The sequence below is a fragment of the Leptosomus discolor genome, chromosome 12 (assembly GCF_034619465.1).
Source record: "Leptosomus discolor isolate bLepDis1 chromosome 12, bLepDis1.hap2, whole genome shotgun sequence".
In the NCBI taxonomy this organism is placed as follows: domain Eukaryota; kingdom Metazoa; phylum Chordata; class Aves; order Leptosomiformes; family Leptosomidae; genus Leptosomus; species Leptosomus discolor.
Window position 1 is genome coordinate 3,265,086 of NC_141402.1, and position 27,030 is coordinate 3,292,115.

The 27,030-nt window shown below is 39.6% G+C and overlaps 1 protein-coding gene across 7 annotated transcripts in view; it reads right to left on the reverse strand.

The window, feature by feature from the left end:
- PPFIA1 (PPFI scaffold protein A1) overlaps window positions 1-23,085 on the reverse strand; it is a 54,819-nt gene extending 31,734 nt beyond the window's left edge. For all 7 annotated transcript variants that reach the window (XM_086472282.1, XM_086472281.1, XM_086472280.1 and 4 more), the window contains exons 1-7: window positions 22,822-23,085; window positions 3,424-3,525; window positions 2,603-2,767; window positions 1,640-1,714; window positions 1,011-1,112; window positions 538-759; window positions 125-271 (exon numbers count right to left, since the gene is read on the reverse strand). In XM_086472282.1, the coding sequence (XP_086328408.1) occupies window positions 125-271; window positions 538-759; window positions 1,011-1,112; window positions 1,640-1,714; window positions 2,603-2,767; window positions 3,424-3,525; window positions 22,822-23,085 (1,077 nt within the window). The remainder of the gene's footprint in view (window positions 1-124; window positions 272-537; window positions 760-1,010; window positions 1,113-1,639; window positions 1,715-2,602; window positions 2,768-3,423; window positions 3,526-22,821) is intronic.
- Window positions 23,086-27,030: the final 3,945 nt, after the last annotated feature.

Below are 27,030 nucleotides of genomic sequence, written 5' to 3' on the forward strand. Positions count from 1 at the left end.
TAACAATAGCACATTACAGATGACATTTATCTTCCTAAAGCAAAGTGCAGTGCGAACATTAATTATTTCCATTAGTTTTATGCTGAGCAAAATGCACTTTTTTCATCTTATTTCAAACTACAACCTGTCGATGCATGGAGTCTTTAGTGGCAATTTCATTTTCAAGTTTATCATTGAGGTCATGCACAGATGTAGCTTCACGTTGTGCAGCGAGGTAGCGTTTCTCAAGAGTTGTAATTCTCTCCTCCATGTCTTCCTTTTGGGCCATAGTCTGTGCAAGATAGGACAGAATTTAGAACATAAGGGATAATCTAGTGATCAAACTAGGGAGGAAATCCACAAACCAAAAATAATAATTAAAAAAAAAATCTGATATACCCTGTTATTTCTCTCAGTAAAAAAAGGAAGGAGAAAGAATAATGTCCCTTAGGCTTACAAGTTCAACGACTACTTTTTTTTTTCCAACAGTGAATGCTACCACAGATCTCCTACTCACCTTTTCAACGACTACCTAAATTTTGACAGTTTATTCCTTACCTCTCGTACATCTCTCTGTAACTTTGTATTCATTTCTTCAGATTTTATTAAGTCTTTTCTAGCTGTGTCGAGATCTTCTTCCAGCTCTGTTACTCTGCTGGACAAAGCGGTAAGACGTTCTTTCATTTGCGTCTGCTCTTTGTTTTGCTTATCTATGATGTCTTGGAGTTCAATCACTTTAGTAAGATTTTCATCATGGCATAAAGAACCATCAGAGGATCGCTATTAAACAGTGGGGAAAAAAAAAGGTATTTGCTTGTTACACAGAAATTTGAAGAGCAAACTGTTCCTTACCTGTAAACAACCCTCCCCCAAGATAACTATTATTGGTCAGACTGCAAAAACTGAAGTTGTGGTAACTGAGACTTTTCAATTGAATCGTCACTGAAAAATCTTCCATTATATTTTAAAATTAAAATTCTATAATTAGTGATTAAAAACGAGACATCAGCTAAAAAAGCAAATAGCTGTACCTTTCCATTTGTAGTTGGGGTATTTTCTTGTTCATGATTTATATCCAGCATCCCATCTGGAAGTGTTTTCTTCTGATTATTTTGCTCTTTCAGAATCATTAACTAAAAGAAAAGAAAAGTTTATACACATATGTTTCAAGTCAATTCCTTTCTCACTAATAATATAAGGAACAGCTGCAGAAGCAAAGGAGCAAGACAACAATTACTGACTCTACTGCAAGGTACATATTAATAAAATATGGCACAGGGACTCAAAAACTTGTGACACTGCAACCCAAAAATTCTTATTTTAAAGCCACAGGAACACTTTTTCTTATTTTATTGGGTTTTTTGGTTGGGTTTGGGGAGGAGCAGATGGGCAGGGGGGCAGGGTTTGTTAGGTTTTTTGTGGGTTGTTTTGGGTTTTTTTTTTGTTTGTTTGTTTTTTGTTGGGTTTTTTTGTTTGTTTTTTTCATTTCCTGCTTTTTCAAAGTGACTAAGTTAAAAATAATTATCCCATTTGGGGAAAAAAATCAAAACCAAGAAGTGGAAATGAACCTTAATTAACTAAATAAATTACTGTGTACAAATAGTGACTAAAACACCCACAATGCACACACGAGGACTCCTTTTAAAAAAATGAGACCTACCTCTTTATGCGTAGTACCTAGTTCTTCTTCCAATAAGCTACATCTTTCAAGTGCTACTCGTAACCTCTCCCTTACCTGAAAGAGTAGTTTCAAATAATTTGAAATAATTCAAATTAAGAAGAAATCAATTTCACTTATTGCCATGCTGCCAAGCCCTTTCAGATAATAAATGACACTACTTCCATTACACTTGGAGACCTGCTTAATCTTGAGGCAGTACTAATTACAATATACACTATGAAAAACCTTCTAGAGAAACAACGCACATCTTAAAATCTAGCTTTTCCTTTTTTGTCATAAGCAAATCACTTCTCAACATGATCTGTACATTTAGGCAAGAATTAAACATATCCAGAATTTGCTTATCCTTTTGTAAGGCACAGAGTGTATACGCTTTTGCTTATTTACAACATGGAAGAGACAGAATTCTACTTAAAATAATTCGCCAGACTGTACAAACCAGGGTCACAAAAGGTATGCAAACTACGAGCTTGCAGCAAAATTCACAATGAACTTTACCACCCACGTATCCTCCTGCCAACATCAGGCATAACTCAAGGGCAGAGTTCCTTTAACTCACCTTTATTTTATATCACAGTGTATCCACGTTCCTCTCTTCCCATTCTCTCTAGTCCATTTCTTGTATTACATAATCCAAAAGCTAAATCCCAATATTATACAGGTAAGCAAACGTATGCATTCCTACAACAAATGTATTGCCCCTGAACCATACTCAGTTTACATTAGCACAGTTAATGAAGTACTAGAATAAGCTACAGCACCTTGTTTTAGTGCAACCTCTTAATTTAGGGGAGCAGTTACTGATGCAGTTACAGCAAACCCACTACCTTGATACAGAGAAAGTTCAGAGACTTCCATAACTTCACTAAGAACAACTGCATGGACAACCCAAAGGAAAGAGGGGGACAGGATGAGATGATGTTAGCTACCATATTTCATTACCTTTTCATCAAGGGCTTTATGGTGCTCAAATAAAGATTTTAGTGCTTTGAGAACTTCTACTTCACTAGAAACTCCTGCTGGGGACTGAGCTTGTCTCTTTACAACAGTCATTCTGAGAGATCGCTCGTGCCTGGAGACAAGACACTCCAAATGTTCCAGTAACAGCTAAAACAAAAAAAAAAAAAGGAACATTTATTCCTGTTGCGCATAGCCACAGAAAAATTTGCCTCCTAAAACATCAAGTTTAGAGTTCTAAACTTCAAATCTGAGAGCCAATGAGTATTGTGTCAAGCATAAGGATCTGTTTTTAACATTTCACCTGTGTTGGAAGTTACATCTCTCTTTCAGTCTAGTTTTCAAATGAGGTTTCTACGTAACCAGGTCTTTTCAGTTCTGCCACCAATCTGAGGAACTGCATGCTTGTCAGAAGGATACACATAGGAAATGCTCTGAAACAGAGAGGAACTGTTCTGCTGGCAGCAGTGGAAGTTGCTGAAACAGATCACTACAGCTTGTCCACTCTATTCCTCTGATCTCAGATGTTGTACGATTACAAAACTTTAACAAGAAGAAAGCTGAATGACAGACAGCAGCAGTGCAGTCTTACAAGCTTTTCCTGATTCTACACAGCCGTATTTGGAGCTGTGCATAAGCTTCCAAACTTTCTTAATAACACACATTTGCCCTTTCAGGGGGATTCATGTGCAAATACCAAGAAAAAAAAAAAAAACTTTTAGCTTTTCAAATTCAACATTCAGTGCTTTTCTCCATGTAGCTGGATGCTTTAACAATGGCAATCTTGGAGAAGACAAGGAACTAACCCTGGTATTATTTCTTTCTGCTTTCAGTTCAGCAATTTCTTCTTCCCTTTCAAGCAGCTGCTCCCTGCATACATTTAGCTCTTTTGTAAGCGCTGCAAATTCCTGAAATAAACCAGACAGAAATATAAGCACATCAAATATCAGGATACAGTGAGAGTGGATTCATATGAACACTTGACAGGATTTCTTGCAAGTATTCATTTCAGGTGTCTAAAGCCAATGCAGTTGTAAAGCCATGCTAAGCAGGCTTAAGTTCAAACACTTAAAACTGTTACACTGTCAACTGTAAAGATAAAAGATGTTTGACCAGTACTTTTGAAAAATCATTTGTCTCTCACAGCAATTATCTGAGTTGGCGTTTCCCTGGTAAGCAAAGTGGAAAACCTATTTGTAACGCACTTTGTTAGTGCTTCAAGAAGTTGTTGGGTTGTGGTGTTGGGTTTTTTTTAAATGACTGCTGAGGGAAACACGAAAAAAAAAACCAGAGCATTAAGTACAGTAAAATACAGAAACCAGCAAAACACGACAAATTTCAACTCAGCTTTTAATTGTGAGAGCCAATGCATAACCTTGGAATCTATGGAATCTACCAGAATACACAGATTACTTTTTTTTATAACAGAGCATTCCTGAAGCTTCACCACTGGAGGACTCAGACCTTGACCTGCATTTGTCTACCTAAGGCATTTCATTTATACCTACTTTCAAATCTCACAGAATAGGACTGAAACAGCCCTCTCCCTATAGTCCTTGCTAGAACTCTCAGAGGATTAGAATCAGAATTTTCTAAAAGCTGAGCCCTTGGGCTCAAAGCCCTCAAAAGGCTTTCCCTTCCAATTCAATGAAGCTTTCACTAAACAAAACTCAACCAAAGTGAAACAGCACATAGAGTGAAAAGTCATCAGTGAAAAGGAATTAAGCTAACTCACAGCAGTTACTGCATGTTTATTACTACTGTGAACATTAAGAATAGTCAATATTAAAGAACATATTTCCACATTTTTGGGTTTCTCTCAGCAAGATACGATTGTACTGAATAACTCAAAGAGCCACTACATCCTAAACCGTTTCCACTCTCTATCAACAGCCTCACTAAAAATCCTCAATGTAAAAGGCATTTAAACATTTTATCAACTCAGTGAGCATATTCTGGATAGAATAAATGCTACAATTATACATCACATCCATAAGCAAATACTGAGCATAACCTTATCTACCTACCTACTTTGGCAAAATCTAAGTTGTAATCTGAACCACATTAGAAATTATTAAGAACAGCAAGAGTGAATGTGAACAGGTCCATGTTTTAGAAGAGGGCTTTGTAGGGAACAAACAAACATAAGTAAATAAATTGAGTCTTCTCTATTGTCTAAAACAAGGAACACACTTTAATAAACAAGAGTCATGTCTAAACCAGCAGATTAGTACAGTTGAACTGGTGATGATCAAGACAAGGTGAACAAGACAAACGGCCAACTAAGAAGTTAATACTCTGGAAACACACTGTGGGCACAAACACTGCTTCTCTACATTTTCCAAACTCTGCAAGACACACTGCTTAACAGACAGCAGCTGAATATCAAATAAAAGCTTAAGATGGAGCTGTTTTGCAGTAAAATTCGAAGTGACAGAAAACACATGCTTAAAAACAAAAGGACACATCAACTAATGGACATCTGTGAATTCCAACATGCAGCTAAAATAAGCAGACATAGTCAAAAGACACTGTTTGCAAATTCCAAGATTAATTCTGTAAACCTTATTCTGAAACACACATGTGACTGAATAGACAGAAAATACTATTGCACAACATACACCTACAGTGAAGTCCATTGTAATTACGAATGTATTAGGCTTTTAAAAGTCATGAAAAATACAGTAATACCACCACCACAGATGCAGAATCCATCTCCATGGATTTTTCCAAAAAATCTGCTCATTGGGAAAAAAAAAAAGATTCAGTATAATCCCCCTAGTTAATCAGCAAACGACTCAAAAAAAGCGCCTTAATTTCTTTTCCTTTTTAATTGTTAAAGAAAAAATTATTTGATTTCTTTAACATGCTTAATAATTGCACTCACGTAAATATTTTACTGCAGTATTTCATTTGCATCCTTAAAAAACCACCTGGCCTATTATTTTCAAGTAAAAATCACTGGAAATACACTTAATTAAGACAGCCTGGTCTGTAAATACAGCTACTGGAACTTTTAAACACACAAAACAAACTACAAAAGGTTCCCGAGCGCAAGGTAAACCAAAACCTACTTCAAGCTTCAGAGAAGCTGACTGGAAAATTGACTCTACTATGAGCTTTCCTTGCAGAACGCTCCTTCGCCTCCTAACTTTCCCTGTCCCTTCAATATCTCACCCATGGGAGCTTCCAAGACTCCCAGGCACCTGACAGCACCCATCCCTTTTCCTCCGACAGTTCAGGTAAACCAGAACACGGTTCCGAAGCTGCAGTTCTTCACAGGCCTTCCCCGCTTATCTTTATGTATTTCAGATAATTAAGTACTACTGAAACTACTAGAAGTACTAATAGACTGAAAGGATTCGCAAAAGAGCTCGACGTGAACTTATTTTCTCGGTGGTGTTTTTGCCCTTCTCAAAGTAATTTAAAAAACCCTGAAAATGCCAACATCAAAATTTACAAGCATCAGCAGATATTACGCAGAGCTCCAAAGGACGTTGGACCGACACGGAATAGCCTACATTTTTCCAGTCTCTACCTCAAGAGCAGGATAAAGCGAGCAGTAAAGATTACCAGACACTGTTTCATCATCGTTTCTCAACTTAAAGTCACTGTACAGCATTAACATACATTTTCTTATCTAAGATATGTATGAGCTTCATCTTCTGAAAAACAGCTTTGAAAGGAAGTCTATTCACTCCTCAAATGATTATAGTACATACAGTTCTACTCCACTGCATGCTTCTGCGCAAATATAACTTGTAGCACAAACATATCATAATTACGACACAAACCATCACATTGTCAGATGACCCAAAAAGAACAATGCACACAGGAATTTATACTGCTGCTGCATAAACAGACTGACATGTATTCCTGGCATTGCATAATACCTCAATTGCCGGCTGTTTTGACAAAATATAGTTGCTTTGAGTCCTATAAACTTGAATGTCCTTAGTTTCAGCTGACACTGCCAAAAGACATGTCCTTTCTAGTTTTAATACTTACCTTCAACAGTAGACAATTTGTGATTTACTCAAGCAGTTCAAAAGGAGAGAAATTATTCGCAACTTTATCATCTCAAAAAAAGTTTGAGTTGTCTCATAATTTCTTCCTTGGCATTAGATGAATGTACAGAAAGAATTAAAGGAAAAAAGAAAAATCCCGAGAAACTTTTCTACCTACTCACAAAGATATATCACTTTTCAGTAATTAAGAATAAGAATATCAGAACCAAGTTGTGCTCTGCTTCTGGTTGCCATCAAACTGATAAATACCCAACACTGAGGACTGACAAGAATGGGACTCAGAATATGCACTTTAGAGGTCTTACAAGAACCAGTCGGAGGGTGCCGAATACGCTAGGTAAATACCCCCTGTTGATGAGAACATACTGACAAACATATACTAAACTGAAATGTTTACTGAAGAAAGTAACTTTCTGAGCCAACTGAACCATTCCAAAAATGACATTCTTGCTGCCAGAAATACTCTCACCAAAAAGCTAAATTAAAAGAAAGTTTGTTGTTGTTCAGCAATACATTTTCTGGGGGTGTTTTGACCATAAACTCAAAAAAGATTTTTAAAAGGAACAGGATTCCTTCTACATCAACCTTCAGAACTGACCTTCAACCTTCAGTATTTTAGAAGCCACAACATAAACATCCTTCCAAAATTTGGATCAGCTGGTGTCTAGCTGACAAGCCAATACATTTCTGATGTCCAAGTTGACAGCCACTTGGTCCAGCACACCACAGCTTTCGGGGAACAGGTTCTTTTCATCATTTATAAGTTCCACAGCCAGTACATCACAAACCAATAAATGCTACATGGCAGGAAAGACAGTATTTAACTTAGGGGAAAACTTGAAAGAAACAGAGGTAATCCTTGAAAGTCTGTTAACATAAGCTGAGTATTAGGGATGCTCTAAGGACAAAGAACTGAAGTTTGCTTGAAATTTACTCAAGAAAAAAAAATTTAGTCCACAAAAAAACCAACATCACTCTTGAGTGCATAAGGAATCATGGGTTACAGGCAACAACATGACCCGAAAGGTATGAAGATATAAAAGATATAAAAAAAGAAACATACTTTAAATTCAAAGAAAACATTACTAAATACTATTAAAGTAGTATCTTCTGGCAATACAAGGATGAAGATGCAACTGTTGCATCTTTTGGAACATGTCTGCCAGAAATAGGAGTGGAATTTATCTGTTTAATCTCCAAGTAATATTTTGTTTTACTGTTAACATTATGTTCTGTAGCCTGCATATCAGACAACCCACTCAAAAATCTGAGAAGCTGAAGATAGCATGAGAAGAACAACTGGGGAAAGCACAGGCCATGAGGGATAAGAAACCAAAGGAATTGGAGATAAATTTCCATCATGTTATTTACGCTACATATAAACCACAATTATTCCAAATTATGCATGAATGAAAGAGACAAATACACAGTCCTTATAAAAAAAACAACAAAGAAAACCTAAATATCTAAGCTTTTTCACAGCAACTCCATTTTAAACCTAAGTGTTTTAGGTAGCACACATTGACCCATATCCACAACATTTGGAAGCTCCTAGCAAGCAGATTTTTGTACCTATCAAGTCACACCAGTTTAGCAAGGTTTTTTTAAGCTAACAGTCAGAATTATGAAATAATTCAGGGGTATTTAGGGTTAAAACTGAAAAGAATTGACATGTTTTAATCATTAAATCCAGGCTTCCAAGACGACACAGTTACACACACTTTAACAACAACAAATCCAGAAGAAACAGCAACCCACAAACTGTGCCTTGCCTGTTCTGCATAATAACTCAGACTGCTTTCAATCTTTCCATATCTCTGGCATGTGCTAATGGGAAAGAGAAAAATCAGCCTAGAGTGTGTAAAGAAAAATATTTTGCTTTTCACCTAGTGAAATTAATTTCCAGTAAGTATTAAGCAGCCTGGATTTTCTAACCTTGGAAACATAAAGCTTACTTCAAGCATTAAGAGAATCAGTTCTATGAAATAAGTTCATTTTTCGTTCTCAAAAACCCCAACAACTTGAAAGGGAAGGTAAGAAAATACTCGAAGTAATTTAAAATATGGTTATTTCAAACTTGCATTTCAGAGCACTGAAAGGTTTTTCATGCTTTAAGTAGCTCTTTTTCCAACTAGAGCTAACAACTCAGAGTGAGAATACACCATAGCTTATAATATAATTAATGTATGAATCTCCTTTCGTATTTCTCCTTATGCGTAAGATGTTTTATAACTCAAGACCACTACCAAAACACAGGTGCAGATTTCTTTACTACTGAAAAAAAAAACCGCTCACATTCCAACTAGTGGCACTGAGATATTAAAATGTTTAATACCCCCTTTGGTCAACTCTCAGAAGTTTATATTTTCCTTCGCTCAAAAAATACACATTTTTTTTCTCTAGCAAAAACTGTAACACTGCATGAAAACACTCAAGTGAATATTGCTGCCAGCTGACAGTCAGTGACTAATACTAAACCCAAGTAACACTTTATCATTCCAGCCCTCTTTTTTAGTACGGCATTCTTCAAGCTTACCTCTGGATTGACCTATCTAGGCTTTGTCATTAACACTGCTCAGTCCTAAACAGGCAATTAAGTTTTAAAGTGTTTACAGTTGCATAATGTTATTGCTCTGGAATGAAACTCGCTGTTTCCAGTCCACTTTGGAGCTGAAAGTAGAACCAACTGCCTAGCGCTCGACAAGCAAGGAGCAAGAGAGCTCTTAATTCACAGGCAGCAGGTACCAAACGTACGCCCCAGAGCAAACTGGAAAAGCTTATAGTACGACCAAGACTCCGTGGCAATAAATAGGTTTCCAGTTACCATCCTGAGTGAGTCGCTTACATTTATGTACAGCGTTCACTGAGCCCGAACTACAGAGCACTAAATCTGGACGTCGCTGCTGGGCGCTTTCGGGAACCTAACGATCACAAACGAAGAAGGGTGGTATTTGGCAGCTTTGCAAGAGGAATGCAGAAGTAACAGGAAAAAGGAGGTAGAAACACATCAGTTCCATGTTCTCCCTCTTGTAGCTCCCCCTTCCTGCTCTGACCCATTTCTGCTAACATATGTCCTGTTTTGGGGGGTGGGGTTGGTAAAAGTACCACAACCCAGACATGGCTGGATCCAGCCTCTCACTCCTTGAAGGATCAGAGGTTTTCCTTTCACCACATTAACCAATGCTCAAACTTTCTACACACTACAGAACAGTTTGGAAAGTGGGCCTGTAAAGCCTAGTACACAGAGCAAAGCATAAGTTGAGACAGGCAAACGGGAGCCACGTACACTCAAATCATTAACTACGGTCTGTACAAACCACCCAGACGAGCAAAATCATTACTGCCTCTACTCTTGCACTTAGTTTTCTCTAAACCCAGCAAAACAGTGCTGTTATGTATACAAGAAGGGGGCAAAGCCTCATGCAAAAATGTATCTTTGAACATCAACGGAGAGCCAACAATCACCGATTCTATACCGTACTCTGCACTGCACGGTACACATGCCAATCTGAGCATCTTCCAAGCTCCACCATTAATTAGACCTACACACAGCACAGCGAATACAATAATCATATACTCAACAAATGGTATCTACAAGACTGCTGGAAGTCAAAACGAAGCCACAGATGCATCCCACAGCTTCTTTGTAGGTCTGTGAAATTAAGGAAAGAGAACAGAACACAAAGTTGTTGAGTCACTCAAAAAATTTCACCCAGTTACTCCTCTTTTGGTCTAACATCATGCAGTCTGCTAAGCAAACTAGGCTAACTAGCCTTGTGATCTTTGAAAGATTAAGAATCCATCATTTCTCCAGGTAATTTGTTAATCTTTTCATCAACCTTAACAAATCACTGCCAGCATCTGAGCCTTGTTCAAAGTACTGTAGATCACAGAGGGTATATTTTCAGTTAACCCAGAGTGGACACAACCCATTTTTACCATAGCCTTTTAGACTACTTTTAAAGCTACAGATGTGTATCAAAGACTACATATCGAACCAGTGAACATCTATACCAAAGTACTTATTTTTTCCAAGGCTTCCTCCAAACACTTAACCGAGGCGGGGCAGGGCTACCCTGCAACTTAACAGAATGCACAGAGGATTTGCAAGAATGAACAAACTGACCACTATCTAGAAACACTAGTTTCTAGTTTTAAGCCATTTTCTTCTCTTGCCTTTGTAAAATACTTTTAAAATGTTGGCCCCACTCAGGCAACGTCGTGAATCTTCTGAGTACGGAAGTCCAAAAGCAGAACCATTACAAGAGCTGTAAGTTAACAGCTGCCTAGCAGCAAGCATAGGAAATACAGAAGTGCTCTTCAGACTTAGATGAAACTTGGCATCTATTCATGTGCAACGGTGGCAGAAAACCTTCTTCCATCACATGCTAGAATCTTTTCATTGTGGTGATTATGCAAAGAGTTCTAACCTTAGCTGCTCTTAGATGTAGGTGAATACATCCCCTGAAAGGGTAGATATGGCACAAAAGTATTCCAACCCATACAAAGCTTGTTCAACTTGGAAAAAACCCATACAAGATCAGCTAAAATATGTATCAGGAAAACTTTAGTCATCATTGAAAAACAGGCTTTTCAACTTGGGATGTGTCTGCCTACTTCATGAAGAACTGTGACTGTTCCAGTCTAAGTACCAATATTCCAGAATAATAGTTTACCTTAACACAGAAATAAGTTTTCAATACGTGGGGCATGTGTGACAAAAAACTGCTTCTCAGTCACACTCTGTATCAGGGAATCCTAAGGGAACTATCACATTCCTGCACCCCTAGCCTAGTCTATTTTGATTAGTAACTAATACAGCAAGTGGCAGCACAACTTCTTAGTTGTAGCTTTAGGCATCTCCATTTTTGGAGCCCATGTCAGTGAAGAAACCTACCCACACCCATACCCACTATGGCAAAAGGAGAATATAGTTGTACTTAATTAAGAGGAAGAATCTTGCATTACCAGTTTGACAAGACATGGGACAAAACCAGTCTCCATCTTTAATATGACACTATAGAGATTTCATTGAAGTTTTTCCTCTCCCCATCAAGTTGGTCAAGATCTCTTGGGATCCCATGCAGGATTTCACAGCATACAATGCTCCTCCAAAATGCCAAACCTTAAAACAGCTGCAAAATATGCTGAGAAAATTTTAAAAGTTCAGTGTTTTTCCTTGGACTCCCCATTAGAGAGGCTAAGCAGCCACTACAAAAACTATAGCAAGATCTTTTTAAGCTGTAAACAACACTGAACTGTCAGTTTCCTTGGGTAAGAAAAAAATATATTTTTCTGTATATCAACTCAACACTCTGCACTCACAAGAAACAGCCCAATTCTGGCTCAGCTGGCATTTAACATTAAATCCCTATGACTTTTATGAATTAAAAATTATTTGATCCTAAATACTGCATTATAGCGTGTTTCAAAAGTTAATCCTCACATGACTAATACTTCACTATTTTTTAGAGACAGACCCAGGACAAGATCCATCATGCATCATTATTTCAGTGACAAAATACTTCTGCTTGCAAAAACTGTAAGCAGCAGCTGAGGCACGGCCCTGCCCTATTCTAATCATTCATCTTGGCCTCTAGTTGTCAGGTTTAGTTCTGTGGCTAGTAGTTGTTAAGTACATTTTTCACACTATGTTAAAAGGGAACGCTTGCAAATATCTGAATAAGGCTGGCCAAGCCACCCTCATTAAACAAGCATCAACATGTACTTCCCCCTCAGTGCTCTTTTTTTTTTTTTTTGCCAAGTGATGAACACTTCACTGTTATAATTTCAAACTTGTTTAAGCAAGTAATAGTCAATGAGGACAGGTACATGCCTTTAGCAGGAAATTCAACTTGCAGGCTCTTTACATTTTATTTTTCTACTTCTTTGTACTCTATCATCCCAGTTTACATGCTAAGTGAACTTACAGGGCTAACTGAAGCTAAATATACTCAAATTGCAATATTTGGAATCAACACAATTGGACCACTTCATGGAAAAGTTGCTCAACTTTTTGCAAATAAAGGCAATTCTGAAGCCCATGCACAAAAAAGAATATAGTCTCATGTCTTAAAACAGACAAGTCTGGTATTTAAACACAGAAAAACTTAACTCAGCAAAATAGATTGTCAGAGTTTGTTTATGGAGTTTTTTCAGCTTTTTTTAATGTTCAAAGTAATTTTTTGTCTGCCGCTAGAGATAATCAACAGCTTCAAACTTCCTACCTGAACCCAAAAAGCATGTTACATCACAGAACGAAACCAGGGCTATGAATAACACTAAATGGCAGGGAAGGAATTTAAAAAAAAAAAAAAAAAAGAAGAGACAAGGACAGCCTGTTAATGCTGCAACCAGTAACCAATGCTGAAGCAGAAGATGGATTGGTGAGGAAACTGGTCAAGGAGAGAAGAAGCTCCTATTCCACACTGGGCTGCAAACAAAGGAAAGATGATGCAACTGGGAAACCCTGCAGTCTCCTCCTCACTTGAGAGAACAGGCATGCTTGGCCCATTTCTCCTCTACTACCTTGCAGGACTTCATCTTTTATAACCGTTGCACAAAATACAGGAGAGTTATGCAGTCTCTAAAGACTACAGTTCCAACGGGGGATCAGAGTTACACCAGTGTAAGTATCGGCATAAATAACATTAGAGGAGGGGGAAAGGACAGCTTCTTTCCTGCACAGACAAGCAATAAGAGCTAAAATCCTAAAAAGCTTTTTCATTTCCACTTTACAAGAAGTAAAGTAATTCCAGATTTCTTAAAACAAAGGCTCAGCTTTTGGAAGATAATGTAGTTGAACCACACCCTCAAAAGACATTCTGAAAACTCCAGCTCCATGTTCTAAAAGAAATAAATTACTAGACGCACCTGCCTCGTGTTGTTCTTCAACACAATGCTAGAAGAATGTTATGACCTTCCAAGCCTTTTCCCCATGAACTACAAAAAGGTGATAATACTGCATGAAAAATATTACTCAGGAATAAAAAACAACCCACCACATCCAAAAAAACATTCACAGTGGTATCCCAAGGCATCCCTGAAATTATCCAAACCAAACTGTTAGTCATTCACCCAAACGTAATACAGCAAATAGAGAGAGGTTTGAAGAGATATTCTGAAGTTAGAAGTTTACCCAAGGCACACATAAACATGTTAAAACCCCAACCAGATTCACCCATACATCCAAGACCACCCTCCATACACGCTCTGCTGTTCCAACCTCAGTCCCTCAGGTGTAAAGTCATCCTTTACACTCATAATTAGGTTATCTGAAGAACTTCTAGTACTACAGGTAACTCTTTGAACAACAGAATCCATTTACATTTTTAAATGACTTTTGATTTGGGTCAAAAGTTCCTTTTCTTTCTGGATTTCCAAATTAAAACAAAAGGTAGCCTATGTCTTAAATCCTAGTAGAAGTAAGAGATTCAAGTGTGAGATCTCAGTCAGGACTTCAAATATGATATAAAATACAACCTTAAAGAATATAAAATTACAGAGTTCAGGTTCCCATCGGGAACAGCAAATCCACGAGCCTTACTCAAGCACAAACTACAGTGAAAAGCACAGCTAGTAACAGAATTTAGGCCCAGTACCATTCATTCAGCAAGGTTAACCGAGACCCATGAACCCCACGACGTTACAAAGCACCACTTCAGCTAGAAGATTTGCCATTTATGGATAGGAGTGCAAAGAAAAGGACAGCTTTGACTATGACATTCTATTGACAGAAGTATATATTGCTAAATTATTTTTGTGACAGTCTCACATAAGACATTTGAGAAGCCACAACTCAAACCCACAAATCCACAATTGAAACCCCGACATGGATCAAGACAGAAGTCTTTTCAGGCGCATGCAGCAGAATTCCCTTCCCCCCCCTGATTTTCTTTTTTAAAACAATTTTGATTTACACAGTGAGAAAACTTTCATATCAAGCATTCTTTGAAGCACACAATAAAACAAACAAGCAACTCAACTTTCAGGTATCTCACTCCCTGTTCAGTGGCTTGTTTCATGATTATGCTTGAAAATTCAGAAATAGTACTAGGACAGCTTAATAAAATTGGTTACTATTTACTGAGATAACCATGGATCCAGTACCATTACAACAACGGGAAATTATGATACTCTTTAATGAGCGAGCCCTCTCCACGTTAAAGTTTTAGCTTTTACACTGATTTCAGCAGCCAAAATCCCTTTTCAAGTAATTCAAAATAAACACCATTTCTCATTACAGGAAATTGTCAATGTTGAGAAGACAATGAGTAATAAACTTCAACTGCAGGGTAGTTTCTTTACGTGAACATTCATAGTTGGATCTTTCAACTATACATCGAACCAGTCTAAACTTTGTATAATACGTTAACACAAAAATTCTTTGTTTAAACTGCACATCTTAAGGTGGATTTGTTTGGGGGATTTTTATTTTTTTTTAACTATGTAAACTATTCAGCTACCTAAGCTTGTAAATTACATACTGTGCGCTGTTGTGTAAATTTGAGGTGGGAAAAAAAATCTCACTAGTTTTGACAGTAAAGAGTTTACTATCCCGTGGCCTACGTTCTTTACTCATTTTTACCACATACACTATCTTGCAATTCTATATAAAAGGTAAATAGGCATTTGAAAACAATCTGTCCCTATACATAATTAAAACTGAACAGAATCAAATTCATTATGTATCTACATAGGAGGTAGGATTTAAAAAAGCAAGCACTGTCTTCAGAACATTTCTAGGCAGATAGATGTGGAACAGAATTCAATACCAAACTCCACCATGTACTTGCAATAGGAATATAGACACAACACAGCACAGCTCAGAGCACACCCAAATAGAGACTACTGTTCTACAGAGAGAGGGAGAAGAAAAAATTAGGAAAAAAAAATTCAAAGGCTGCCCATTTTCCTGTCACAACAAACAGAAAACACTTACTTATTTTCCAAGGGGAAGTTCTGTTTTCTCCTCAACAAAACTAGAAGGACATGCATATCAAATTTTTCAAGCTTTTTTCCACATGGCCCTTTAAACAAGTGATGGTCCTTGTTTAAAATCTGTCCTGAAGATATCTGATTATGCCTAATACTGGCAGTGTAAGGATCTTTTCATTAAGGAATCTTGGAGCACTTCACAGAAGTTCCAAAACAAAATACTATTTTTCTAAACATTTATATTTCTGAAAACATAACCATAAAACACGTGAACTACAGGGAAAATATGTTGACTGTTTTTATTCAGATGTACCCATCAAAAGTCATAGCATATTTTAGATGCAACCCAAAGTATATTCCAGTTAAGATTTTCACTACCATCCTCAAAAACCATACCCCAAGTAGACACAAACACATGAGCAAAGTTCAAGGCCAGTCACTGTGGAATAGCAGAAGAGAAGATTAATCAACAAAGCTTCTCCTCTTAAAAATGTTACAGCTCCAGTCACGGTAGGACAGGCCAGAGAGCCTTGTCACACCAATGAGAAGAAAAGGAGCTGATTTTCTGTAGAGCTTATATGAAACCCCAGGTAAAGTCTAAAATAGATAAAGGTCATTGGCAAAAAACAAGTTAACCAACTATTCACATCAATTTAGAGAGAATCTAAAGGAAAAAAACCACATCAGAGTGAAGCTGAGCATTATCAAGTATTGCAATCACAGCACTCCTCCAACTCTGAACGTACAAACTAGGCGAGTAATCTCCTCAAGTGACCTACAGATGCATATTCAGTTCACTACGCAATCATCTAGAGTTTACAAAATGCAGAAACAGTATTTCCATGTGCTCCTGTGAAAAAGTCAAGTTGAATAAAAAGCTCACTCCACTCCACAGCAAAATAATAATTCTTCCTTCAGCCTGAAGAATGTGAAAACATTTTTCCTGGCAAGAATTGCCACACATTTCCCCATTTACACTTGGAGAATCCACAGGCAGGCTTACAAAAAAAAAAACCCACCACTTGAAAGTTATGAACACACAGATTACCTGACACACACAATGCAAATTTATCCCTTTTCAGTGTTTGTAGCTTGAGATCCATACGCACAAGAGATAAGTATTTTCTAATATATGTCAACAGATACCAGTCAGCCTTACAGACTTAAAGTCACTTAAGCTGCCTAAATTGCTAAAAGCAGCTTACATGAAGACCTCTAGCATACTGCTTTAAAGCACAAAAACTAAAAAAAAAAAAAAAAGGCAAAATTAAGTTAAAGTGTGAAGTACATTAACTGAGTTCTGGGATCAACACTAACTTCAGAAGAGCAGAAACCAAAATTACTGACAGACAGCCAAGATGTTCCCTCCAAAGATTGGAGTTCTCTGACAACATTGTTAACTGTAAGGGATCTACATATATCAAAACACAAACAAATGTGTACTCTTAATTCTAAGATCAAATCCTACAGTGAGTAAAACCAACATCCGCCTCTCCTAAATAAATACCAGAAAGAAGAAACCAAAGTCACAGGCCAGTGGATGTTAAACACTGAGAACTTGTAAGGCGGGGAGGGGATGATTGCATTTTTTAATTCATATTGATCTTTAAAAAAATCCAAGAGTTTTTCTTTTTCCAGACATCTAGATGGAAATTGCAACCATGTAGCCACACTGAATCTTTAACTCTTGCTAACAAACATCTTTAAAGTAGCTTTTAGTTCACCTCTTAAAAAGAGCAGAGAAAAAACCAGAAGGGCTTGAAGACAAAGAATTCTCAGAATACCAAAATAAACACTACCTGTTGCACAAGGGGCTGCAGGCAAGTTAGCATAGACAAGGATATATGCAAAATTCACCTGGTTCTAAATATACCATATATTTTTGAAACAGCTTGGTTTGATTACAGCTCTTTTCACCCAAGCTCACATACAGCCTGTTTGTTAGACTGCATGTCAGACTACAGCACACCAAATATTAATAAACCCATTATCAGACATTTATACATAGTAACAGAAGAGTAGGAAAAAATAATCACTAGCTCATTTTTTTAGGGCCACATCCATTATTAAAAATAAACAAAAAGCATCTCTGTGCAGTCACCAAAACATCCTTCCTACAAATAAACTAAGGGAAAATAAAAGTAATAGTTTTAGACTTCATAAAAATCTTTTTATTAAAGGGATTGATGGGATATCGTAAGAGCACTAAGTTCATCCTCAAATACAAGAAAACTTAAAACTAATTCTAAATTTAATGTAGCTAAAAGGTCTATTTATAATCAAGATAAGCTAAACGAAAAGCACAGTATAAACAGCAAGTTGCTAACAATAAGCAAGCAGATGTCTTCTGGGTAGGGGTGGGATGTTTCAATAAACAAACTCACCCAAATGTATTTAAACGAGAAGCTAAGAAGTGAGAACAAATGCTAGAGACTTGACCCTCAATATACTCCACTATGTTATTTAAGTGTAGCTACTCCTCTTTTTGCCCAATAAAGCACACTTGCAGGTAACTTCATATTCTGAAGGCTTTGGACAAAAGTTGCCCGTTTCTACACCTTGCAAAGAAAGAAATGTTGGGAAGCTGAGGCTTATTGATAGTCAGAGAAGAATTCTGAACATTAACTCCTATCCCCATCTGACTCAAACCAGTGTCGATAAAGACAAATCTATTCAGTAATGCACTACCAGTAAGAGCAAGAAAGATTTAGCAACTGAAACTCAACATAGACAAGACTAAAATTATAGCTGTCTGAAAACGCAACGCTAGGAGTCATGTTCATCTTTGCTGTCAGAATGGGATGAGAGAAACGGAGGACATGTCTGCTCTGACACACATTTGCACATCTGAAATCCTTCTGGATCTCTATCATTTCTAGACACATGGCGCTCCGCTGAGATTAATGTCTTCTATTTAGAAGCCAGTTACCAGCTAGAGTAAGTACAAACTATGTCACCTCAAGGCTGAACTGTTGCAAATACTGTAAATGGAGTTTCGCTTCAAACGCTAACGGAATTTCAGCTGCTGCAAAGTTTGGCAAGCCCTTCACTTAATGTACTTTCTGCAACTGTGTTCTTCATATTATGTAGAATTCAAAACCTCATTTCTACGTCTACGACATCCTGTATTATTTAAAACTTGTCTTGAGGAAAGCCAAGTCACACCATTATGAAAATGGCAACTAAATCCTTAAGTTCATCATTATAAAACAATACCAGGGCAGTCTTTAGACCAAGTGTTTAGATATTCCCTACATGCGAGACACCAAACATCTCAGGAATATGTGAGATTGTCCAAGGAAGATCACTCTAGAGAGACATGCCTGAATTTAATTGAATACAAATGGACACCCACTGTTTTTAACTGAAGTGTGCAGTAGTGATATTTACTATAGATAGAAAGCAACTAAAGATGGCCTGCTGCGGACTCACTTTAAATTAAGATATGATGGGCAACCTAGTAAAGCCAGAGCCAAACCAAAATTATAGGCAGCTTTTTTTCCACATTTAACTCCACACTACAGTAAAGTGCTCTTATTTACACACAGACACACACAGCCTCTGACAGAAAGGTCTCATCTGCCCTTATATATATGTTGCTGAACACAGAAATTCTAAACAGAAGCATCACAAATACAGAAAAAAAGTTCTTTTATTTTACTTATCTTGCATAGAAATGAAAATAAAGTATGATAAATTTAAGACCAAAAGATTAGTAGTGCAAGATCTTAGAGTACTGCTGTATTACAGAAGCATAATATCTGTACATCAGCTTATAAAATTCTTAACGTACATATTAAAACCATCATCCTGATAAAAGTTGCTGCGACTTCATCAACTGTGCTTTTATTTCTGCTAGGTACAAGGGTCTCTGTAAATTAAACTCTGGTCTTCTCCATCCAAAACAAGCATCTTGTTCTCACTTTACAGAAACGTCTACATGAAATTCTACCAGCAAAATGAACCCTAGCCTGCAACACCTGAATAGGAAGAACTGGTAGTCACTTGGACCTCATCTGCCTTAAGTTCAAAATTTAAGTTTTAAATGTAGTAGCATCCTGTATGTTTCATAGATTAACTTATAAATTTTAAGCACACAAACCTTCAGTTCTGTAGAATACACTCTAGAAGGCACATAAAGGGCACAATTAAATCCTCTAGGACTACAATTCAATCATAACTGAATGTGTTTACATTAAAAATAGAAGTTCTTTAGGTTCTCAAAGTAAAAAGTTTATTTTCATTTTTTTCTGTGAAAAATTTTAAGAATAAACTTAAAATGAAGTTCTTGCACAGGAATTTGCTTGCATCAAGTTAATCTTCCAAGGTCAGAGTACAGTCTGACCAGGGTAATCTGTAATAGAAGGTAACTCCCAGAAAACAAGAAGCATTGCCAAGAATCCAGTTATTTTATCAAGACACTGTTGATGTATTTCATTTCCAGCTGTCCATACAAGAAAAACTTGTCAGTTTTACTCATGTAAATGTAACAGATAAAGTACATCTATGTACGACTAGAATGCTCTTCTGTCCGTGAATTAGACAGCCACAACAAAAGTCTTCTCACACTAAATAACTGTTTCGGGTTTATAGGACCTAGAACTGATGCCTTCCAATCACTAGCTGACCACCACACGACAGGGATACTAGAAAAGCCTACCTCTCTGACACCAGAAAGTGCACATCACCGCTGCAGGACAAACTGCATTCACTTTTCTAATCTACAAGACGTTCAAACACACAAGTACCAATTTGCCATTTGGTAACTACATGTACACCGGTGTAAGCCTCTTCCTTGTACACAGAAACTCCGTGAATGTAAGGAATTCAGTACACGGATGCCATTAGAAATTGAGTGTCTTCATGCTAAAACAGGGAAGTAGTTTTGGTGCAGAAGCAATCAATCTGACATTCCTTCTTTTATACAAGGAGTATAAAATGGTTTAACTGGCTGATTCAGCTAAATATATAAAACAGGAAAAGTGTACGTACAAACAATTCAATACTCCTTAAGATAAAGTACTCCAAAATCAGCTACAAAGACATGTTACAAGCTACGTGCCAAGTCTGAGGGAGAAATAACACATTGGTTGCACAGTGATTTAGTAATTCAGGCAATTATACTAGTATTTGTACGAGTTAAACTGATCTTCACATCTTTCTACTAAATCAAAAACAGCTACTATGATAAAAAAAACCTTTAGAAGTGTTCACTATTAAATTCCATCTGTCCTGAAAAAAATATAATGCAATTGTCAGTAAATTTAAAGTTATCCTGCTTCTACCCCTCCTTGAAATCCACAGCTAAACAATGGGTCGCTTGAGACAGCAGTTCAAAAGAATGTTCATCTTGAAATAATTAACAAAAAAGTTTGAATAGTTTCAAATATTACAGTCACCACAAAGCTCTCCTAGTGAATACTTATTAGAATTCAAAAAAAACCCAAGACAAACACTGTTTCACCTCATCAGAAATTTACACCTATGAAGTAACTGACTATACCATAATAACAAAAACTTGTCAAATTTCTGATTGTAGCAAGAATAATAAAATATTTTTGACTTTTCAAAGCACCATCAATTGTCACGTTCTACAATCATTTGAGCCTAAGCACCACTGAGGACAAAAATGGCAGTTTCACATCATGACAACAATATTTCTCAACAGCAATCTACAAAAATCCATACACTGCTGTGTATTTATATAAAATTGCAATGAAATGTCTCTCTCAACTGAACTCTGAGACTTGCTTTCCTGCAGATTTCACATGAAACCATACAATTACAAGATTCTTGAAAATGGGAATTGGTTTTTTAACTGCATTAATCTTTCAGAAATGTTTAGAAAGAAATGTTTACATGTAAGTAGCTTACTAGACTGAGGAAGGAAAGCTGAGAACTGAAAAGGGAGAAGAGGAACAGTACAGTTCAGAGCTTGGGCGATTCTATTCAGCCACAAATTCAAGTCCAACAATTTACAGATCATCCAATTGGTTAATGGCATCCCTTAACGTAGCAGACCTGAACAGCGGCTAAAGAGAAGCCACAATTACTACGACCAAAAAAACCCAAAGAATTATTTTTCCCTGCAGCACATGATTTAACACAGGGAGCAGCAAAGGTTGGAAACTTCTGATTTCCATCACACCATTGTAACACAACCAGATACGACATACTACTTTTTCGTTTCTACCCCTTAGGAATTGCCAGTACCCATTACCGTACCAAGTGCCACAGAGTGATTGCATTATGAGAGCAGTGGAAACAGAACGGTTTAAAACTACTGTTTTAAAGGGTATAAACAGTAACTACAATATTTAAGGATATGTAAACATTTGTAAAAATGGTAAGTATTCTTGGAATAATGTATGCTAGTGTAACATCATCATGCCATACTTGGGACAACAACCAACCATGCTAGAAAGTGCAAGGCTACCAACAGTTAACTGACACCTGAAAGCAGCCTCTGCTTTGCCTACAACCAAATGCTTTTCAAAGTGTTCAAAGTTCAGTTGCATTCTTTTTAACTAGAAGGGATAAAAAAAATGAGGATGTCTGCAGACACCAGTCACCTTTCCTAACTACACACTACTGCCCTACGTAACACATTTAGCACTACAGGCTGTATGTTGGTACACTGCATCCTCCACAAGTCAATAATAAGTAACTCCTAGCAAGACCAAACAGAAAAAAAACAAATCTAAACTATCCAGAAGGATTAAATGAGTTAAACAACACAGACATCTACAGTGCCATGACAACTCAGCATGTATTCACAACGTAGCAGTCAAACTTTTCAGGTTTTCAAATCAAAGTCCACAATGTTATCAGAACGGCCTGCTTTCTTTCCCAGAATGGCCTGTATGTAATTCTTCAGTGCGTGAATGAATTGGGCAGTTACAAACAACATTAAAACATATGCCAGTGACAGAAGAAAGCCCACGAAGTTCTGTTAAACAGAAGGATGTAGATAGAACTTCACACTCAGGCTAAGCCAAAGAAATGCCAGAAACCGGGAAAGCATGCTGGAGGGAAAGGGCTGTTCCCCACTTGCCATGCTTCTGTATCTTTCTCAAAGTGAGCAAGCACCAACAGATACTTCAGGAGAGCACCAAGCTAGATTCATCTTCCCCTAACATAACCTGACCTTTCAGTAAATTAAATATACAAAAAGCCACGAAAATACCACAAGGAACACAAAAATTATCGAAAGATACCTTCCTTTCAAAATGTCCATACCTGTGGAAGTGCAGTATTGAGCTGTCTCTGCAAGGAATCTCTCTCATGACCAACTTCATGCAGCTTGCCCTGGGTCAATGCTAGCGTCTCCTGAGTTTCTCTTAGTGTTTCCAGAAGGCGATCCCTTTCTTCCAACATGGACACCATTAATTGCTCAAAATGGGAATCAGCATCTGACTGTAACGGGGAACCTGAACCATGGCCTCCATTTCCCCCAGAGGGAATCTCTGCCTCACTGATGGTTGGCATCACCTCACACATCATCTTGAAACAAAATAAGACAAAACAAAGACCATAAATTTAAGTCAAATCTAAACAGGGTAAGCAAAGGAACTTTGGATGCTACTGCAGTATCGACTTAGCTTTCCCAACGATAGCATCAGCACAGGTTGCCAACACCTTAGTGTTTGCCACTATTTCATTAAGACTGCAGGAGAAAAGGTATACAATCAATTTAATCAAGGCATCACTTCATAATGAGAATCTTGTGACTTCTTGCAAAACCAGATTTTTACAGCTACGTTTCAAACTGTGATCTCATTTTCATGGATTTGTATTTTTGTTAAGAGCAAACTGCTGCTGAGATCTCTAAAAAAACAAAGATAAGGCATGCAGCATGCCACCAAAAATTACACGCTTAAACCAGTAACTGATTACGCTGCATATTTTGAGAACCATTATCTGCTTCTTCCAACGCTTGAAACATACAAAGATAGTATCTAAAACAGTACTTTGAGCTTGTGCTGGCTGTAGAAAGTCTACGGTAAAAGTGATGCATGTAAATTAGTGGTAAATCCAAATAGTCTAATTCAGGAGATACACATGTAAAGGAAGATAAAAAGCAAAAAATTCATTATGAAGTGGTAGCAGCTGTCACTGCGGATAACAAAAGCAAAGGTAAGCAAAAATAATTAAAGGCAGAGTATGAACACAGTTAACAATGCAAACTTAAGTACTGTACTACTGTTAAACTGGAAGGGGTTTTAAGAGACCGTAACAGAGCCTTACAAGAGGCTAAGGCATCAAGTTTTTAAAAAGCATGGAAAAAACCCCACTAATATAATTACTGCAGACTCTCACTGAACCACTAAGACTTCTAAAGTTCTCCAGACAGCCTCTCTGAACATCACAAACCTACAAGCCAAGGCAAACCAGAAAAAATAGCACACAACCTCACAGGTACCATCAAGTTTGTTCTCAGCCTTAAATTTCATACTCGTATCTGAACATTTTAAAAAACAATTAAACTTATTCTGAGCCTTACTGTGGGACCTCTCAATCCCTTGAAAGCCTCGGAACAGCCTGAAGCGCTTTGTAACATTTTCATGCGTGGTTACCGTAAGCCCTCTATTTTCAACACCACTATGTTATTTACCTTGCTCAATAAAATAAAAAGGCTTGGAAAACAGGCCCCAGGTTTCCTGCAGTACCAGTTCTTCTCTGTTTTTAGTAGTCTTCTGTTATCCCCAAAAACCTTTCGGATTGCAAAGCATCCATTCGGCTCTAGTCCAACGTCTATTTAACTGAAACACCCCGTGCACGTGAAAACAAATAAACCTGCCGAGAACAGAACAGATCCAGTAAAAAGCAGCAGCAGCAGCTTCAGCTAACTAGCCAAGTCCCCAGAACAGAAGAATGTGAAAATAAACTCTCAGCTTCCCATCCCTCTATTACTGGCCCAGAGGTCCTGCAACAGCTGGGATGGGGGAATCATATGCTGAGAAGGAAAAAAAAAAAAAAATGTAGTCTGATGCAGTGGTGCAACAAGTTTCAATAGTTCATCGCTCATAAATTCCACTCAGGTCACAATTGCATTATTAAAGACAGTACAGACAGCATGGGAAAACGGCACCAGCTTTCTCGTAAAGAATTTTGAAAAGCCTCCCTTTTCTCTTCTATTAACTCCAATGGGAGGCTCTCCTTTCAGTTTCCTGGGTCTTAGTTCAAACATTTATAATCCCAAGAGCGAGGCGCTGGTATCGCTTTGGAAGGCGAGAAGGGAGACCTGTTGTTTCCTCCACGTTAGTCCTCCACCCGTGCTCGGCCCGGCCGGTCCCACCGACGATGCTCCGGAACCGAGATATCCAGCCGAGAGGAGTGAAAGAAACCCGCCGGGAACGGAGGCAGGGCCCGGGAAGCACAGGCGGGGGAGGAAGGCCCCGAGGAGAGACGGGGGCACCGGTAGCTCGCCGCCCGGGTCTCGCCGCTCTTCTTCCCCGCGGCAGGGCCCGACAAAGATGCTGGCTGAGGAGATGGGTCTTTTCTGCTCCCCCCCCCCCCCCCCCGTCTCCCACGGGGATCGCCGGGCCGGGCCTCCCTCCCTCCCCGCCGGAGGCCCCAGCGGCGCCGGGAGCGCGGCCCCGCAGCCGCGGCAGCCCGCACACCGCCGGCTCGGGCTCAGCGCAGCCCCCGAGGAGCGAGCCCGGCCGCGGAGGCCCCGGCGCCGCGAGGGCCGAGCAAGAGAGCCCTCCCTCCGGCTCCTACCGAGCGGCGGGGCAGGCTCCCCTGCGGCGGGAGGACTCGCGTCCCTCCGGGCCGGGCCCGGCTCCGCCCGCCGCCGCCTCCACGTCCGTGGTGGCCGGCGCGGGGCCGGCTGAGGCCGGGTAGGTGCCGCCGCGTCCCGCAGCGGCCTGCGCCCGGCGGTGCCGCCGCGGCCTCAGGGGGCGGCAAAGGCCCTGCGCGCTCGGAGAGCCCCGATCGCCGCCGCCGGCCCCCGACCTGCCGCCCGCCGCGCCAGCACCGAGCACCCAGCGCCGCCGCCGCCTCCCGCTTCTCCCGGCGCCCTCTGCGGCTCCTGCATAAATCAGTGCGGGGCCCACAATGCACCGCGCGGGGAGGCTCGGGCGCTCCTGCCCCACCGCCCCGGGCCGCGGGTTCGAGACCCGGTGCCCCGCGGAGGCCGGGCTGCAGCCCCGCTGAGCGCCCTTTCCCTTCCCCTACAAGCGATACTCCCGCCGCCCACGGGTGTCCGCCCCAAAGGAAGGCTGCCACGTCTCTGCAACAGAGCCCCGGGGCAGGAGGCGTGCTCGCTGAGGGCTGAGCAACAGGGCAGGACTGGAGTCATCACCGCTGTGTGTGCCAGAGTCACCCCGCAATCGCAGTCCTTCCCGGGGCCTGCGTGTCACGGCAGGGCCCTGCCAGGCGAGTCCACCCGCTCTTGCCAACTGCGCTGCCTGCTGCGGGCATTGCCTGCTCAGCAGGAGCTGGGCCCTGCCCCGATCCCCCGGCCCACTCCCATCGCCTCGGCCCGCTCCCATCGCCTCGGCTGCCCTCTCACCCTTGGCCTGCTCCCCTGGCCTCCACCTGCACCCTCACAGCGTACCTTCAAAAATACATGGCGGAGGGGGGGGGGGGGTAAGCCGTGCGTCCAAGCCTTGCGGCTCGCAGAGCTGTGAGGTGATGGTTTTACCCAATTAAACGGTGTGCCTAATGGCTCTGTGGTGAGTAAAGTGGCCGGAGAGAACAACCGTTGAAGCGGGGTAACAAGCCGTCTGCTGCCGTAATTCACACGACGTGCCTGTGCTGTCCCAACGCTTGGCATGGGTGACGATGGCTTCTCCCGCCTCGGCCTGTGTGGAAGCGGTGCCACCGTGTCCTCAGCACAGCTCCAGCGAGGGCTGACTTCACGGGCGTAGCTTATTCTCCACAGGAGACAGGGTTTGGCCACACTGACAACAGAACTCTTTTTTTTTTTTTTTTTTTTCCCCTGTGTAAGCTGTTTCCAAAACAGCATTTAAACTTTTTCCACTTGCATTTACATAGCTTTTACTGTGTTCCTGGGGATTGTGTTTCTAAAGGTTTTACCGTGCACATGAGTAAGGTTGGTGTTTGTAGGCAAGGCTTAGAAAAATCTCTTTTCTGTTTGTGTTACGACTATGAACAAAGCATTTGCATTTTGGACCCTGTTCTTGCTTTTATAGTGGAAAGCTCTGAAAAGCATCAAGGGCCAGTTAGGCAGAGAGGCACGTCATGCCAAAAGGTAGCAGTACCTGCACTGTTGTGCAGATTAGTGACTGGATTATGTGACACTTAATCTCTAACACAACATATCAACACCTAGCACTGGATAGAAAGGATCGTTAATGAATCACTCTTCCTTCCCCCAAATGAGAAAATCTTTACAATGACAAATTTACTACACTGTACTCTTCCCTTTGGTATTTGAGCCTTTAGGGTAAATTCAGGTCACATTTTTAAGCTTTTCCTTTA